The sequence below is a fragment of the Amia ocellicauda genome, chromosome 18 (assembly GCF_036373705.1).
Source record: "Amia ocellicauda isolate fAmiCal2 chromosome 18, fAmiCal2.hap1, whole genome shotgun sequence".
Taxonomy (NCBI): Eukaryota; Metazoa; Chordata; class Actinopteri; order Amiiformes; family Amiidae; genus Amia; species Amia ocellicauda.
This window is the reverse complement of record NC_089867.1, coordinates 14,051,549-14,068,250: the sequence shown is the minus strand read 5'-3', so window position 1 is coordinate 14,068,250 and position 16,702 is coordinate 14,051,549. Positions and strand designations below refer to the sequence as shown.

Sequence of the window (16,702 nt, the reverse complement as noted above, 5' to 3'; positions counted from 1 at the left end):
TGTTTTCTCTTTTTTTTTCCCCCATTTTTTTTTTGTCATGGTTCAACGTAAGCTGCTCGGTGTATAACCTGAGGAACAGGTCTTTGCACATTTCAAAAGAACACGTTGGTCAATTAAAAGCACCCTCCCTGCCTGCTGTGCTGGAGTGCAAACCCTTTTATCATCACTGAAGCAGCTGTAGCATCGCTGTACAGCACTACGGAGGAATAGCCAGCCAATAACAATGACACAAGTTGTATATCTTGTTGATTTCTTTTAAAATATACAGTGTGGAAACAGCTGTGATCTGCAAAGGGGTTTTGCTGGTGCACTTAGACTGGGCTGGAGTAGAGGTGTCACACTCTAGGTAGCTACAGTGTCTTCTGGTTTCTTTTTTCTGAGTTCTGAATGATATTTCTGAATTCTACCAAGACTTAAAGGGACCAACAGGCAGTGCTGGAGTCCAGGCACCAGTGGAGTAAATGGTGTAAGTCCAATTATTCTTCCACTGTGGTGTGGCTGTACTTCCTAGCAATGAGAATTGTCTTTAAATGGATATACTATACTATACTATCTGCCATATGTGAAAGTGAACCCAGATAAGAACCAGCTGTTGGGGTCAATGTTGGTCTTCTCTTGGGTTCTCCATTATTTTACATCTGGGTTGTCATTTAGACCTGACTCCATTTTAATTTTTATGAGTCAAAGCAGTATACACCGATCAGCCATAACATTATGACCACTGACAGGTGAACTGAATAACACTGATAATCTCGTTATCATGGCACCTGTCATTGGGTGGGATATATTAGGCAGCAAGTGAACATTTTGTCCTCAAAGTTGATGTGTTAGAAGCAGGAAAAATGGGCAAGCATAAGGATCTGAGCGACTTTGACAAGGGCCAAATTGTGATGGCTAGACGACTGGGTCAGAGCATCTCCAAAACTGCAGCTCTTGTGGGGTGTTCCCGGTCTGCAGTGGTCAGTACCGATCAAAAGTGGTGCAAGGGCGGCCAAGGCTCACTGATGCACGTGGGGAGCGAACGCTGGCCCATGTGGTCCGATCTAACAGACGAGCTACTGTAGCTCAGATTTCTGAAAAAGTTCATGCTGGTTCTGATAGAAAGGTGTCAGAACACACAGTGCATCGCAGTTTGTTGCGTATGGGGCTGCGTAGCCACAGACCAGTCAGGGTGCCCATGCTGACCCCTGTCCACTGCCGAAAGCGCCTACAATGGGCATGTGAGCATCAGAACTGGACCACGGAGCAATGGAGGAAGGTGGCCTGGTCTGATGAATCACGAGTTCAAGGTGTTGACTTGGCCTCCAAATTTCCCAGATCTCAATCCAATCGAGCATCTGTGGGATGTGCTGGACAAAGAAGTCCGATCCATGGAGGCCCCACCTCACAACTTACAGGACTTAAAGGATCTGCTGCTAACGTCTTGGTGCCAGATACCACAGCACACCTTCAGAGGTCTAGTGGAGTCCATGCCTCGACGGGTCAGGGCTGTTTTGGCGGCAAAAGGGGGACCTACACAATATTAGGCAGGTGGTCATAATGTTATGGCTGATTGGTGTATGTCTATCACTTGATTACGTACTATTAAAATCAACTTGGTCATATTCTCTACATTTCATAAGCTTGGATTGTGAATCCTGAAAAGCCTTGAGAACTAGAAAGCAGCAGTAACTTGTGGTTTTCTTTCCACTCAGACACTTCATTAACTCATTGAATTAATGGGTAATAATTCTCAAGCAGTTAACCATTTAAAGAGACCTATTAAACCAACTGAGGGGCAATCCTAGAGCAGTATAATTCTGCACCACAGTTCTGGACTCCTGCAATCACAATGAGACCAGCAATGACAGTAACTCTGCAATGTTTCACTCACTCATCCTTACATCATTAGCCCCTGGGGGTTACGAAATGCACACTGCATTATCACTGGATGATTTATCTCCTCTAACTTGTAAGAAAAACACTTTCCTGACACATGCTTTTGGAATTATTGGGCACATTTGTAGGAGTGGATGAATGGGGGTTGAAACAGATCCTCCAGTGCACGGCTATGGGTCTCCTGAAGGTTAGGCAATGTTCTTTCTTAAAAGTCATATGAGTGTTATTCACTTAACGAGAGAGGAACTGGCAAGTGTGTCAGAGCTGATAATTTTTACTCAACACAGCACATGACATTTTCATTATCTTTATTTGGGAAACAAGGTATCAACCTCCATTCCCTGCCTTCTGGCTTCAACTAAACTGTAAAAACCTGCATAAACTGATATATGTTTCCTAATTTAATCACATTTTACCATGAAATAAGTATAAATATACAATAATCTGCCAACAAACAGCTTTGTTCTTCAGGCTTATAGCGATAGGCGATTTTTTCTTTACACCAGCTGTTTGATTATGTATTAGTGATGAAAGACCAGATTGTGTTTCAGGTTTTAAAAAGACAGAGGCGTCTGAATCACTGAACTCCAACTGTATTTTGCTTAAGCTCACCATCGCTAAGAGACTAATTTAAGTGATAATAAATAAGTAAGCAATAGGTTTTAAATGTCTAAAAAATACTAACAAACAAAGCTTTCTTCTCTTTCTCTTATTAAAGTGACAGCTGTATCAGACGGGTCATTTTGCTATTTGCTAGGTTATTTAGCACCACGACAGCAGACAACGAACACAGCCCTGAATGACATCGAATGCAGCTGTGAAATGGTTTAAACAGGACTCGAGGAGCTGCTCCATCACACCACCTTGAGGACAGTTTTCAGGCTCACTCTGTGTATTATGAATAGTTTAATAATAATAATAATAATAATAATAATAATAATAATAATAATAATAATACAAACCTGTGATTATCAACACACAGACACACAATATAGAAAACAATGTGCTCAATTAATAACACATTTATTTCATAAACTGAAAATACAACCTGACTTCATCAAAATCATCATCATCATGTAAAAGCACCAATCGAAGCCTTGAACAATGTATTGTGCTGTTTGTATGGTTTGAGGCATGACAAACAAACCCAGCAGAAAGAATGGATTGTTCTTGTTCTTTGTGGATATTCTAAAATGTGAAACACCAAGTCCCAACCTAATATAAGCAGACGATAAAACTGTTTTGGATGTGATTTTGGTCAACGAATTACATGATATTCCATCTTTGGTTGACTGGAAAAGACAACAAATCCACAAAGATATATCCCAATTTCATGTGTTAATCATCGTGTGTTTTTAAGTGAATTATGCATATTGAGTTTTTTATCTTTCAGGCAAGCTGTGTGGATGAGGTTTTGGTTTTTGATCATCTTTCTTCCTCCACAGCTCTGACAGGTGAGGGGTAGAGGTAGACTCTAACACAATGATGCATCTTCTTTTAACGCTTTCATACACACTGTATTGTTGAAACTATGAGGGAAAATGTGTTGTGCTATCAGAGAGAAGACAAAAGGAGGGTTGAAATTAAAGAATGCATGGAGAACCCCCCACAGGTTTCCTGCAAAGTCTGTTGTAATTTACAGTTCATCAGATGAAATGTTACCAGTCGCACAGTGTGGTGCAAATGAGCTCAGAGTCTCAGACAAGAAGAGCCAGATGCAGACAGGCTTAGTCATGTGAAATGTGCTGCAGATATTTATGATCAATGGAGAAACAGGATATTTCTTGATGATTTTCAAAAACTTCCCAGAAACAGAACGAGCCCCAGCCCTCCTTGCACCTTAACTGCACCTTTCCTTCACTGCATGATGAGTGAGTATGCCACATCATGTGCTAACCGTGCTGTACCATGGCATCAGGATTCACCCAGGTTACCTTTGAATTTCTGGCCCCCACTTTGTTGTTACAGGCGTGCTGTTACTGCTGTTGCTCTGACTGGAACAGTACCCTGAAGACAGGAAAGAATTTAACTTACACAATCTGCTATGTGTCATCACAGTGAGCTACACAAGAAAGGTTTGCAATGAGATTCATTTTTTTTATGTCAACTTATCCCAAGGAAACCTGAAGGCCACAATAATAATAATAATAACAACATTTATTTTATATAGCGCAATTAATTACAGGAATCTCAGGGCACTTCACAGTATAAACCACAATAAAACACATACAAAACACATCAACAATATTTTTTTTACATAGGCCAATTCATAAAAATGTGTTATAAGATTAGATTAAAAAATGTCAAGGGTGTTACAGACTTTGATATAGCCAGGGAGTGAGTTCCATAGATGAGGTGCTACTACAGAGAAGGCCCAGTCCCCTAAAGTGCAATGCTTTGTCCTGGGGACTTGGAGAAGGTCCAATTTAAAAGAGTGTAGGTTACGTGCTGGTGGACAGCTGCACAGGAGGTCTTGGATATACAGCCACAGGCAGAGGTGGGGGGCAGGGGTGGTGCGCGCCACTGCCCCTTTTCATTTCCCTGGCCTTATTTCACTATGCCCTATGTGTCCCGATCGCCCCTCCCCCAATCCATGCCGTGGAACTTGAACTGCACTTTTCCAACACAAACCCCCCCCACCCCCGCCGCACTTCGCCAGCCCCATACCCCCTCCCCCCGGACCGCACTTCGCAAAACACACACATCCTGAACCGAAGTGCCCCTTCGTTTGTTTCAGCACTGCACCCTCGCAAGGCTGTGCACGTGCCTGTGGATATATATGGGTCCTGTACCATTTAAAGACTTAAAAGTGAGTAGCAAAATCGTATCAATCAATCTGGTATTTAATCGGCAACCCATTAAGATTTTCCAAAACTGGAGTTATGTGGTCAAACTTTCTGCAGCCAGTCAGTACCCGAGTAGTACTGTTTTGTTTTGAAATTCCAGCCAGGAGAGCACTACAGTAGTCCAACAATATGGCTGGATACTGTCTCCCAGAACCTCACAAATCTTCATGGAAAGAAAAGTCTCCCATTTAACATCCTAAGCACACCTTCATTTCCAATATATTTGCATTCCACTATAGATGTAGATTTGTGCAGTGGTCCCCCAGCTTGGTGAATCTAATCAGAAGTTGTTTAAGATTGCTATGATGAACCTTTCAGTTATTCAGCGGGGTGCGTGACAATGCTTGCTCATTCCCACTGTGTCATTCACATGTTTCTACAAAGGAGGGGTTCTTAAAATCGTGGCATGCCTAAAGAATCTCTCACACAACAGAAACAATCACTTTAACCCTTAAAAGGGAGCATGCATGGTGCCTAAAAATCTCCTCTGTTGTCAAAAAGTAGAAAAGAATGACTGTTAGATAAATAACGTCACTGTTTGTATTGCAGCCGCAGCAACACTTCATGTTAATGAAGGCGTAAAACCGTGAAACACTAACACTCAGTTTGACTTGATAGTAATGACCTGAGTTGCCACGGGGAAGTTATGACACAACACATCCTGAAACCCTGAAAGAGCATACTTGCTGACATTTGGTAGGTTTTACATTTTAAAGTGTTAAAAATTGTGTATATGTTAGAATGGATCTGGAAGAGTGCTATACATCTTACTAATTACATGTAATGGGGCACATTGTGTACATTAGCTCGATATGGTGACAAATCCCTCTGAATTGTGTATAAACCTCCCACATTGGGACACTGGTCTTTTGGCGTAGTGTTTTTATCATATACTGGGTGGAACTGTATGTGCCCGGCTCAAATCCCAAGCTGATGTGTAAAAACATGCCCTGCTTTGCCACACCTCATGACAGCAGCGAGAGTCATGAAATGGAGGATCTCTGTGGCCTCTTAGTCAGAAACTATTATTGGGTACCAGAGTGTGGTTTCTCCTGCCTGAGCTGGTGAAGAGTGAGAGTGTGGTCAACACCTGTGTGAAATATGTAAGACCACAATGGCTTTTAGGCAAATGTAAAAATATCTTGGACGTGTCAATTGAAAACCTCAAAGGCAGCCAAAGTGAAAAGACAAAAAAGGGAAGTGCGTAGAAACAGTGTGAGTCACGAGTCACGAAATACGGTATAAATGTTGTAAGCAAGAAGAAAACACTTCGGCCTTGATGTGCCAAGTCCTTCACGCTTCTGTGTTTGCCCCCCTGCCCGAGGCTACAGTCCCAGGATGAGTGGAGGCCAGGGAGGGCTCGTCTTGCTCTCAGGAATTGCTGTGCACTGTGAGGTCAGCGGCCGCACTGGCCACCTCAGGAATTATAGGAAACCCTACTGACAGGGTGCTCTGCTGCCCTGAAGGCTGATGGAGAAGGTATATGCCGAAGGTGACCTGTAAAAATACAAGAGGGGTCATGTTGAAAGCAGTACAGACAAACAAAATACTGAGTAACACTTTACAATAGGTCTCCCTAATTACAGTGTATTAACATAGTTGGTACTCAGTAACTACATTGTAGTTACTCATAATAACAGTGTAATTATGCATTTGTTAACATACACTTAACTGAGTACCTACTATGTTAACACACTGTAACTAGGGAGACCTATTGTAAAGTGTTACCAAATACAATGTTTTTTGCACCGTCTAGTTGCTAATAGTTTTGCACAGATCTTATGGTTCAGAGTCTGAATGTATTGAAGTGATGCAGCAGTGGCCTCATTAAGTTTGCAATACCAAGGAGAACAGAAATGTTCATTATTTACTTCTTGGCAACTGAACGGACCAGACGTCTGCCTTAACTAATAATATGTAATGGGTATTAATGTGTTTGGCATAGAATGAGAGCTGTCGTTTTTTTTCCTGACCTTATTTTTTCAACTGAAATATAAAACTTCTATGATGTCTCCTCAGATGAGCGATGAAACTGGACTATAAGCATGTCTTGTTCTGAACAAAGACCAAAAAGTGAAAGAAAATACACCTGCATTGTGTATAAAGCTCCTATATGTGATAAAATACATTTAAAAAAATCCAACAACCTAAATAAAATAAAAAGATTTCCCGAGAGACTTCCAGAGGCTGGAGGAGCTGAGGAATCCGTGTTCATGAATTCCTTTTGATGTCAGAAACTCTGATAAACTATTTAGGATTCAGAGCTTCAAATAGTCTCGTTCTGGTTCTGCAGCTGCAGTCTTCACAGAGACAACATGTCCCTCCCTGCAGCTGATGAATGCAGACGAGGACAGGGATAGCAGGAGATATTTTATTATGAGCTTTTTCAGTTTTTCTTTCTGACAGAATAAATAAATAAATATATAATTAATGTCAGAACTCGGGAGGGCTACTCAAAAAAAGATGTCTCTTTTAAGTTTACATCTACAAAAAACAGATGAGTGTAGCAATTTACACTTTTTTTACTAGTAAAACTTAATAAGTGGAAAATAGAAAATCAGACAATTATATTTTGGGATGGTGAGATTATTATGCTAAATAGGGCAAAGCAAAGCTGTCTGGGAAGGGGCACAGAACAGTCTGCCGTAAGCTGTACAGACACCTTGCCAGATATCCATCAGAACCTCATAGAGACAAGCTAAAGAAATGAGGATGACACTCAGTTTCTCTGTTTAGTGCCGAGAGTGAGCAAAAAGTACAAGAAACTTGTCGTGTAAATCAAAGGTTCTGCTGAAAACATTCCTTTGTTCTAACCTGTGTTCTTGTAAGTGGAAAACAATGGAGAGACAGAGGCAGAGAAATATGACACGCACCACATGAAGGTTTGTTCTCAGATAAGAACAAGTATGAGGGAAAAAAAAGAGCTTAGTAAATATTTAGACTCTAGCAGATGGCTGCCTTGGAAACACTAGCAGTAAGAAAAAATCTCCCAGCAGCCATTGGGAGATACTGTCCCATTGTTGTTGGTCACGTGTTTATTGATAAGCATCTACCCGATCGTTCGGAAATGGAGATGAACAAAATTTGGAAGCAGCTGAATAGTTTCTGAAATGAAGCAGACACTAATAACAAACACACGAGGGCAGCACGGCACAGTGAAAGAACAGCACCAAGGACATTTCAATAGCATTTTCCTTTTTTTTCATACTGAACATAGCTATAGAGTCTATAGAAAACTTGCTTATTCTTACAGGTAAGAGATCAAGAAAATACACAAAACACCAAAACAACTGGGACAGATAAAATTATATTATTATCTCGAATTATGGTACTTTGAGTTCATAGCTGCCTGGCACAGAACAGCAGATCACAAACACCTTTGCTTTACTTCGTGAGCATGAAGTGCAGAAGTGCCCGGAGCCAGCGGTGGGAGTTACGACACTTTAGCACTGAGCTTTGCGACTCATACAGGAGGTGAAACATTAAGCAACAGTAATTTATAAACTTCTACAAAAGTAATAGCAACAACCTACACTAACCAAAGGGCTTTACTTCACTGGCACAGATCCCATAGCGCCTTGCTGTAGTTTCCCAGCCATACCAGAAATAGACACACACTCACAACTTCAACAAACTACAATAGTATTTTCATTTGGGATTTCACTGCTGAAGCAATAACAATGACAAATCATCCGAAAACACCACACGTTTTGTTTGTTTAGTTTAGTTTTCTTATGTAGGGGCTGATGCCATCTACAAACCCACTGTCCTGTGATGAAACAGGCAGTGCATTTCTGCTGCTATGGTGAGTCTGGATTTGGAGTCTGCCAGGACTGTGCAGTGTTTCTCTATACATTATTCAGGGACAGTTGGCTGCAGATTCATCCGTGCTACTTAGCTTCAAAGACTAAAACGATCAGCTCAGTGGCTTTGAAGCTGTTGTTTCGAATGAATCAGACATAAGTCCTACTGGGAACATTTAGTCTCCAATAAGAAACAATTTCCTTTGTTCACTTACCTCAGTACTGGCCTGTAACTTCTCCTACAATTGTCTGTTTACTTATTTCTGATCACATTTGTTTTCTTTCTATTTCTACATCTAAAACATGTCCGTTATGTGTGGAAAAGAAAGGAAGATCTGGGCATCATCTGCATAGAAGTGGTAGGAGAACCCATGGGATGCAATGAGGGGCCCAGAGAGCAGGTGTAGAGAGAGAACAGGATTGGACCCAGGACAGAGCCTTGGGGCACACACCTGTGAGGAGAGGTGGCGGTGTGGATGAAGATTCATGCCATGTTACCCGGTAAGTGTGGCCGTTGAGGTAGGAGGAGAACCAGGTGAGAACAGTGCCAGAGACTCCAAGGTCAGGAAGAGAGGATAGGAGAATGATTGACAGTGTCAAAGGCTGCAGAGAGATCACGGAGGATTAGGACAGAGGAGAAGGAGGCGACACAAGAAGAGTTAAGCGAGTCAGTGACAGCTAGGTGAGCAGTTTCAGTGGAGTGAGCCGTGCGAAAGCCAGATTGCAAAAGACCCCTCACTCAGCTCCATCACTGGGAGGATGGATCCTCAACCACTCACATAACCCAGGAACAGGGAACGACATTTTGTCAGCAGCTGTACATTTGTCAGATACCAGTTCAAAAGATGAAGAGCAAGAACACTGAGTCTGTTCCGTAGTTGTGCTCCATATATATTATATATATTATATATAACATAATTAGTTTCCCCAAAGACTCTAGGGGTTCACAGCAGTGTCAATGTTACAGCAATTACATATTACATATACACACCACTTCAAATTACTGTAAATAGGATCTCTGAGAGTTTCTAAGTGACAAAGTAATCACTGTCAGCCACCATGGTTATGGGGATTGTAGGCCATGAAAAGCATCTTCAGAGACTCCTACCTACCGACAAGCTTGTTGCCTTAATCAGTAATAGTCTGCATTGATCCTGTGGAGTCACCATTCTGCAGCTGTTAAAGGTTTCTTTAGATCACTAACAGCTGCAGACCTGGAAATGGTAGCAATTTCAACTGGTTAAGTATCAATTGATTCGACTGATTAAGTGAGAACTGGGCTCAAATGAAACCCGAAGGCAGGGCCATGTGGCTGGAACCATAACGTGCTGGGAGGTAACCAGGACTGAACGGAGCCAAAGCAGTTGTGTTCATACAGACCTTCCCATCCCGGCAGGCGGAGAGAGACTGCAGGGGCTCCCGGCTTCTCGCTCCTGTTTCCTGGTCTATCCCGATCATTTGACACCGGCCACAGCGGCCCACAACCTGGATAGGAAAACACAGGAGATTTTGCAGTTAGTCCTGCAAATCTGTAATGTGTATGTGGGCAGACCATGAGTTTGACTTTGCTGTTGTAGATACGCCTTGAGCACCCAACCTGCATAACACCAACCATGCAGCAAAACCTGCTAGACTGTGCCTACGCCAACTTCTCCTCTTTCAGAAGTCTCGGGTCAGTGAAATGTCACTGTAAAATGCTTGTCACAACAATGAGCTCTGCGATATGCGAAGACACATTGCCCTCTGTCCTCCCCAGCCAGTGCATTGTCCTGTCTCAGTTTGCAGGAGATATGGCTTATGGTACGTCTCACCTGGAAAGGGGTGTGGCCTATCATCAGCCGTGTCCAATCGTCTTCCTCAAAGGGCTGCGCTCCACTGACAACAAGGTTGGCACGGAAACGGTCAATCAACTGCTCAGTGCTGAACTGCTGACACACACCAGAGTCAACTCTGCGTCACAAACACGAGAACAATCAATACACCACTTCACACTTTTAGAACACTTTCACATATTTTTGAAGGATGAACTTTTTACAGAGTAAAAGCTACAACACTGACTCACACCAGCCACTCACTACTCATATGCATTATGTAGCACTTTGGAAGTTTGTCACCAAGACTTAAAGGATGTAAATGACAAAAACCTCTACAGTTAGATTTTATAGTAAATTTCCTTTTGCCAGTTTGCACATTTTGTTCAGCTTTGAACAAGTCTGGGCGGAGGAGGTGAGTACAGCGAGTCCTCCACACTCTAACCTGTTGGCAATGTGGTCCTGGACGAGCTGGAGGCTGGCTCTGTTAATCATCAGGTACGGGGCCTCGTTCACCAGAGACAGAGAGGCGCGTTGCTCACCTGCAGGTGACAGCAAACCAGCTGTGAAAATATGCATAGGTACAGGGGACACACTGAGACCCCTGTTCAAAGCAGTAATCATTTCTGATTGGTTGCATTTCCAGTTTAGATGTGTTGTTACAGCTATTTACCATGCTTTTATTATTACTAACACTTGTCAGCTAAAAATTATGTCTAGTTGTTTTGCAGGATGCATATGGGAGAAGAGTACAGTTTCACAACAAGACCTAGCTCTGTGACCAGTGGCTTAAGTATTAAATACCTTAAGAACTTAAATACAACAGCTTTCCCACTAACTAGTGCATTGTCTTCAATATGTTAAGTCAATACCCATCAAGTCAAGGAACGTTTAGGGGAAAACCAAAGGGAAACATAAATTACATTGTTATCTATTCATCTGGCTTTTAATCCTAGGTGATTGCTGTACACAGCTGGCTGCTGGTTGTACTGGCTGAGGAGAGAGATGAGAAAAGGAGGAGAGCTCCTTGTCATGTCTACCTTGCAAGCGGCCTTTCCTCATGTCTCTCCTGGATTGGGATCTCTGTCTGATGAGCCGGCACTGTTTCCCCAGGAACTCGGAGAGCCACGCTGACACCTCCTCTCCACAATCCAGCGTCTGCACCCTGGGGACCCAAGAGCATAACTCAGCATAACAATAGTGTGATATAACAAGCCCACGTTAAGACTCCAACGTGTTTCTTATATGTATCTTTAAGGAGAAGAGGGAGGGGAAGCAGAAAGAGAAGGAGAAGAAGAAAATTAAGTAGAGGAGATCATCCATTATAACATAAACATTTGTTCTTATGGTTAACATAAGGAAAGCTCTGTGGCCTTTTACAAACCGAAAAGCTGAGCAAGTTCAAAGCAGCCAGACCCTGCATGTCAGCATGTAGAAGAGACGGCTGTGCTGGGGTCTCACCTGTCTCCACAGACTTTGCTCTGACACACCTGCTGTGTCTGCTGCTCCCCAGGGCCACCTTCAAGTGGAATAGATATAGTGTCCATTCCTGAGATGCAGGGAGAGAGAGACATAGAAGACATGAGCCTTAGAGACAGAGCACTGTAATAATAATAATTAATAAGTATTGTATTTCTAATCTAGTTTAATCTTTCCTTCAATTATCTTACTGCACCAGCAGATGGTGCCAGATTACAGGCAACAATTGGTAAGCGAAGGGGATTTGGTCTTTGAGGCAGCGTCCAGTGATTCTACAACACATCAGCGCAGAGATCACTCAACTCAGACTGCACGGACATCACAGCAAGTGCTAAGGATAAGCAGCATCAATATTTAATACAAATGTACTTTATTTCCCCTTTTATCCGGCAGACTTTTTTCGATATTATTGTCGATTGCGGCCATGCTGAGATCAGAAATCTTATTCTAACTGAGATCTGAGCGGAGCCGGGACTCTAGGTGGTGATAGTCCTGTGGCAACGAAATCAAATATACTTTATCAAACCTAATCATGGCTAAAGAAATCAGTGCGGTATTCTCTGAGGATTTTCCATGTGTGCTGAGATTCATGCACTCTGCAGAGATCCTCACAAACAACAAACAAAACAAACAACAACAGGAAGACTCAAGTTAATTAAATGCTTTGCTATCAGAATGAACCATTCCCACCGGCTTTGTTTAAAGGTTTGTGCGATGGAAGCCTAGCTCACTGATAGTTCCTGAATGAAAACCCCTTCAAAACTTTCTTTATAGTGTCAAAACATATGCTGCCAGACTTGCTTCAGCTTCTGACACTTTGGTGTATTGAAAGATTAAAGGAGTTTGGAGTTCAGCAGTTCTCCCCAGGATCTGAGCTCTTCCGCCTCACTCCTCCAGACCCAGAATGCAGTGCAGAGCGTTGGACGTCTACCCAGAACGTCAGGTGAACTGGGGCAGAGGAAGCCTAACACCAAGGGAGCTCGCTCTCTCTCTCTCTCTCTCTCTCTCTCTCTCTCTCTCTCTCTTTTTCTTTCCCCCACTGTTGCCATGGAGCTGTGCCTGACCTTCTGCGCTCACAGACAGCTCGCTCCTCTGCAAGCTGACATGTGGGCGGATGAGGCACAGCCGCGGCTCCTGCTTCTGGCTCAGACACACGCCATTCACGTTCACCACCATCCAGGAGCGGTCGTACAGCAGCCCGCTCTGCCCCAGCGGCCACTCCCTCACCTACCGGGCACAGAGAGAGAGAGAGGGAGACAGGAAGAGAGAGAGAGAGAGAGAGAGAGAGGGAGAGTGAGAATGTGGTTGGTCCCACACACTGGAGTCACAGTGCCCCTCTTAGACCAGTGAGTGACAGGTCACCAGATGATGTCATATAACACATGGCATGTCAGCGCTTTCTGAAATCTGTCTCAGCTCCTCCACGCATCGCATTGCCCTGCACTGCAAACACGTCTATATTCTATGAGGACCATTAAAGATGGACTCTCCTGCAGTGCAATGCAAACTCTTAAAAACATACAGGCAGGCAGATTTACACTGGTGAACTATAAATCACAGTTAGCCACCAGGGAGTTGCTCTGTTGTGGTTTCTGCTTTTATTGGATTTGTGGGACACTGAGTATGCCAGCAAAAATCTCCTCCAGCAGTCACTCATGTGTTCCCTTCACTGCAAAGCCGCTCTTGTTAAAAATGTGGATATGTGTTAGGTGTGAGTCCCTTCAAGGCTAAGGAGTACTGAATTACACAGCTTTTAGTCTTATTTGGCCACTAAAAATAAGTTACCTATCTGTCATTATCTTCAGGTGTCGACCACCACTCTTGCAATACTGAAACTTGTTGTTTGGTGTCTTGGCTGCAGCTTCAGCTGCCAGGCAGAGCCACTGATCTCATCTGTCATGAAACGCCTTTCCTTTCTCCTCAAGTTGCTTAAGCAACTCTACAGTCCGTGACACACAGTAGATAAAAGCGTTGACACAGATCTAAAATAAACTCCTGATTTGAATAAAATAATGGCGAGAAATGTGACTCAAACAGACACATTTTTATTAAGTTTCTCTTTCATTCTTCTGCTGAAGTAATGAAGGGAATTTAACGCAAAGGGTGCCAGCCCAGTCTGAAACGTTTTATATATAAAAGATTACAGGACTCGATGATCTCTGATACAGGGTACGTCTTTAGAGAACGTGATAATTATAGCTTCTATTGTCACTGACTCCCACACCACCCTCTGAGTGTTCATCACTGGTCTTAAACAAGAGCTACAATTTCACACAATCCTCGATTGGCAATTTTAAACTGCAAATGAAGCGTTACTCTTTCTAAGAAGGACTGGAAGAATACTGTATAAAATTAGATCAAATCAGTCTTGACCCCTCGGGTTGACAGCCTGTGAAACAGACCCTACTTATTGGGAAACTCCAGAGGACAGATTATATTGGCAGTTCTTGATGTCTCAAGGGTACTGCTTTCAGTGTTCCAGGAAGCAGAGTCATAGAAGTACAATAGCACAATAAATTCTGGGACATTTCTGTGGTCTTGCTCATAATGAGTGAGAAACTCATTTTATATTAAAGCACCGCTTGGAAAACAGAGACTATGATAACACTTTATAGTTTTTTTAAACAGTTTGCCCCTTTTCTCTTTTTAAATTGAAAGGACCTCTATACTTGATCTTCAAATGAAACCACTCTGCTCTCCGTGTTAAACACAGGTGCTTGCACAGACAGTGTTGAATGGTCTAGTCCAGCGAGAAGGCTTCAGGCGTTCAATAAAAAGATCATAAAACCACAGCTGCCTGGAAGTTTCTCCCAGCTTGTCTGTGATAAAGAGCGACCAGGAGAAGCTGCCTAATACACCGGACACTTACATGGCTCAGGAGGGATGGCTACACTACTACTATAGATCAAATGAGAACACAGGTGTCATTCAGGCTCACAACATTGTCTGCAGCACAGAAACGCTTACCAATATGATGCATTCACCTTTTGTAGGTATTCATAAGATGTACTCTGTTCTTTGTGTTACATTTACACTGTCGAATGATTGAGCAGTACAGGCCCGACATCTTTGAAACACAAAGGAATTAGTAGCACGGGGGGAAATAATTGAGCATTGCGCAACACACAAAACAAACAATAAAAGAAAAGTACACACTTTATTACGGCAAGAAAGTCTTCATTTCTTTTTTTTTTATACTCAGAAGTACAGAAGTATTCCCCTCAACACACAAATCATTAACTGTAGACAAAACGGGACATGCCAACAAAATCTCAGGTGTACAAATCTCACATCTTTTTTGTGTTTGTACCCATTGCCAGGCAGGAGGTTTCAACCTAACACTGATCCCTCGCTCCCTGCAAGAAGATTAGTGACTCTCCAAGCCGTGTCAGTCAGCTGACTTTTTCAGAGAAGGCCTGCTGTACAAGATTGTAACTGCCGCATCCCCCCGCCAACCCCCAGCTACCATCATCCTGGCTTTCACATCTAAAGTAATTAAAGTTAGAAGACTCTCTGCAGACCATCACCAATGGGATATTAAACTGGAAGCTTGCATAGTAATTACATGGGACACCAGCTGACCCTGACTTGCAGTGAGATATTTCAAATATGTCTTGTAATGGATAATTAGCCGCCATCCACATTGATCCATACCAAGTTTAGCCACACTCTGAATTAGGCCAATTACTGCAAACATCTGCGTCGGGCCAGTCACAGAACACATCTAATAATATAAATGGTGGAAACGTTTATAAAATACAGATGTGGCCTAAAGTGGGTCATCTTTGTACAATTAAAGCGATTGGCCGTGGTTACTGGTTCATTATTTTATACTTTCTCTGTGACACATTACCATTCCTTCACACCTTCCTAATGAGGAAAGTTGGAAAGTTAAATGCTGTTGCACTTTCAGTTCCTCTTAATATCTTATTATATCTGATTTATTAGTACCATGCAAGGGGACGGGGAGTATCTCTTTGGGCCTACACTGCAGCTGTCTGAGTTGGGGAGTTGGGTTTCTGAGGCAGGGAGGGGGAAAGGCAATATTGCTTTCCTATTCACAGGAAGGAATGAGGCTTTGATGAATTTAGTGCTCATACAAGGTGATGGTACGCCAGCGCTGTCGGCTGTAGCCTCGTGTTTCTAATTAGACGAGAAGCTCAAAGGTTATCTCCGCTGCCAGGTTGGCGTGTAAACTGTCCTTTATCTAGAACCGAGCAAACAGGCGAACCCTCTCAGTCTGAGACAGAGCCGTCTCACTGTAATAATGAGGGAACGAGGGAAATGCGGACAGGCACTCCCCATTTGGAGCGTTATATTCAAACACATGAAAAAACACCAACAAACGTACAAGGACAAACACGCAGGTAACCAAATATAGCCATCTTCAAATGCAGACTTCTCATTTGAATAAAAAGGTGCACAAATCCTTTTTTCAGTTAGGAACAACTGTCTCAAGGACAAAGTCTTCAGTGCTCCTTACTAAGAAGTATAGAAAATTGCCGACTGGTGTAAAACCCCTGCAACTAGCAAGCTTCGTCTTGACCCACTATATTTAATAATTCATTTATATTTGACATTATATATATATATATATATATACACCGATCAGCCATAACATTATGACAACCTGCCTAATTGTAATGTGTCAACTAACAGGGTATGGATTCAGTTGCGAACTGCTGGCAAAGGTACAAAGGGGAGATCCAATAATCATTGTCAAAGACAGTCCAGAGGTAAATCGATTGGGCAGATCCAAAAGGGGAGGTCGTAAGGAGCAAGCAAGAGGTCAGGAACACTAAGAGACAGGCAATGTGGGAATGCTTAGAAATGACTCTGGGAAGAAGACAAGACTTAGCAGAGACTGAAGGGCAAACAGGGGTTT

The 16,702-nt window shown here is 42.7% G+C and overlaps 1 protein-coding gene across 2 annotated transcripts in view; it reads right to left on the bottom strand.

The window, feature by feature from the left end:
- Positions 1 to 4,017: 4,017 nt before the first annotated feature.
- mocos (molybdenum cofactor sulfurase) overlaps positions 4,018 to 16,702 on the bottom strand; it is a 95,230-nt gene continuing 82,545 nt past the window's right edge. Inside the window, exons 9-15 of one of the 2 annotated variants that reach the window (XM_066690849.1) lie at positions 12,882 to 13,044; positions 11,800 to 11,887; positions 11,379 to 11,503; positions 10,784 to 10,901; positions 10,339 to 10,477; positions 9,908 to 10,012; positions 4,018 to 6,221 (exon numbers count right to left, since the gene is read on the bottom strand). In XM_066690849.1, the coding sequence (XP_066546946.1) occupies positions 6,096 to 6,221; positions 9,908 to 10,012; positions 10,339 to 10,477; positions 10,784 to 10,901; positions 11,379 to 11,503; positions 11,800 to 11,887; positions 12,882 to 13,044 (864 nt within the window). In that variant the 3' untranslated portion in view covers positions 4,018 to 6,095. The remainder of the gene's footprint in view (positions 6,222 to 9,907; positions 10,013 to 10,338; positions 10,478 to 10,783; positions 10,902 to 11,378; positions 11,504 to 11,799; positions 11,888 to 12,881; positions 13,045 to 16,702) is intronic. The other variant, XM_066690850.1, reaches the window with a different exon arrangement.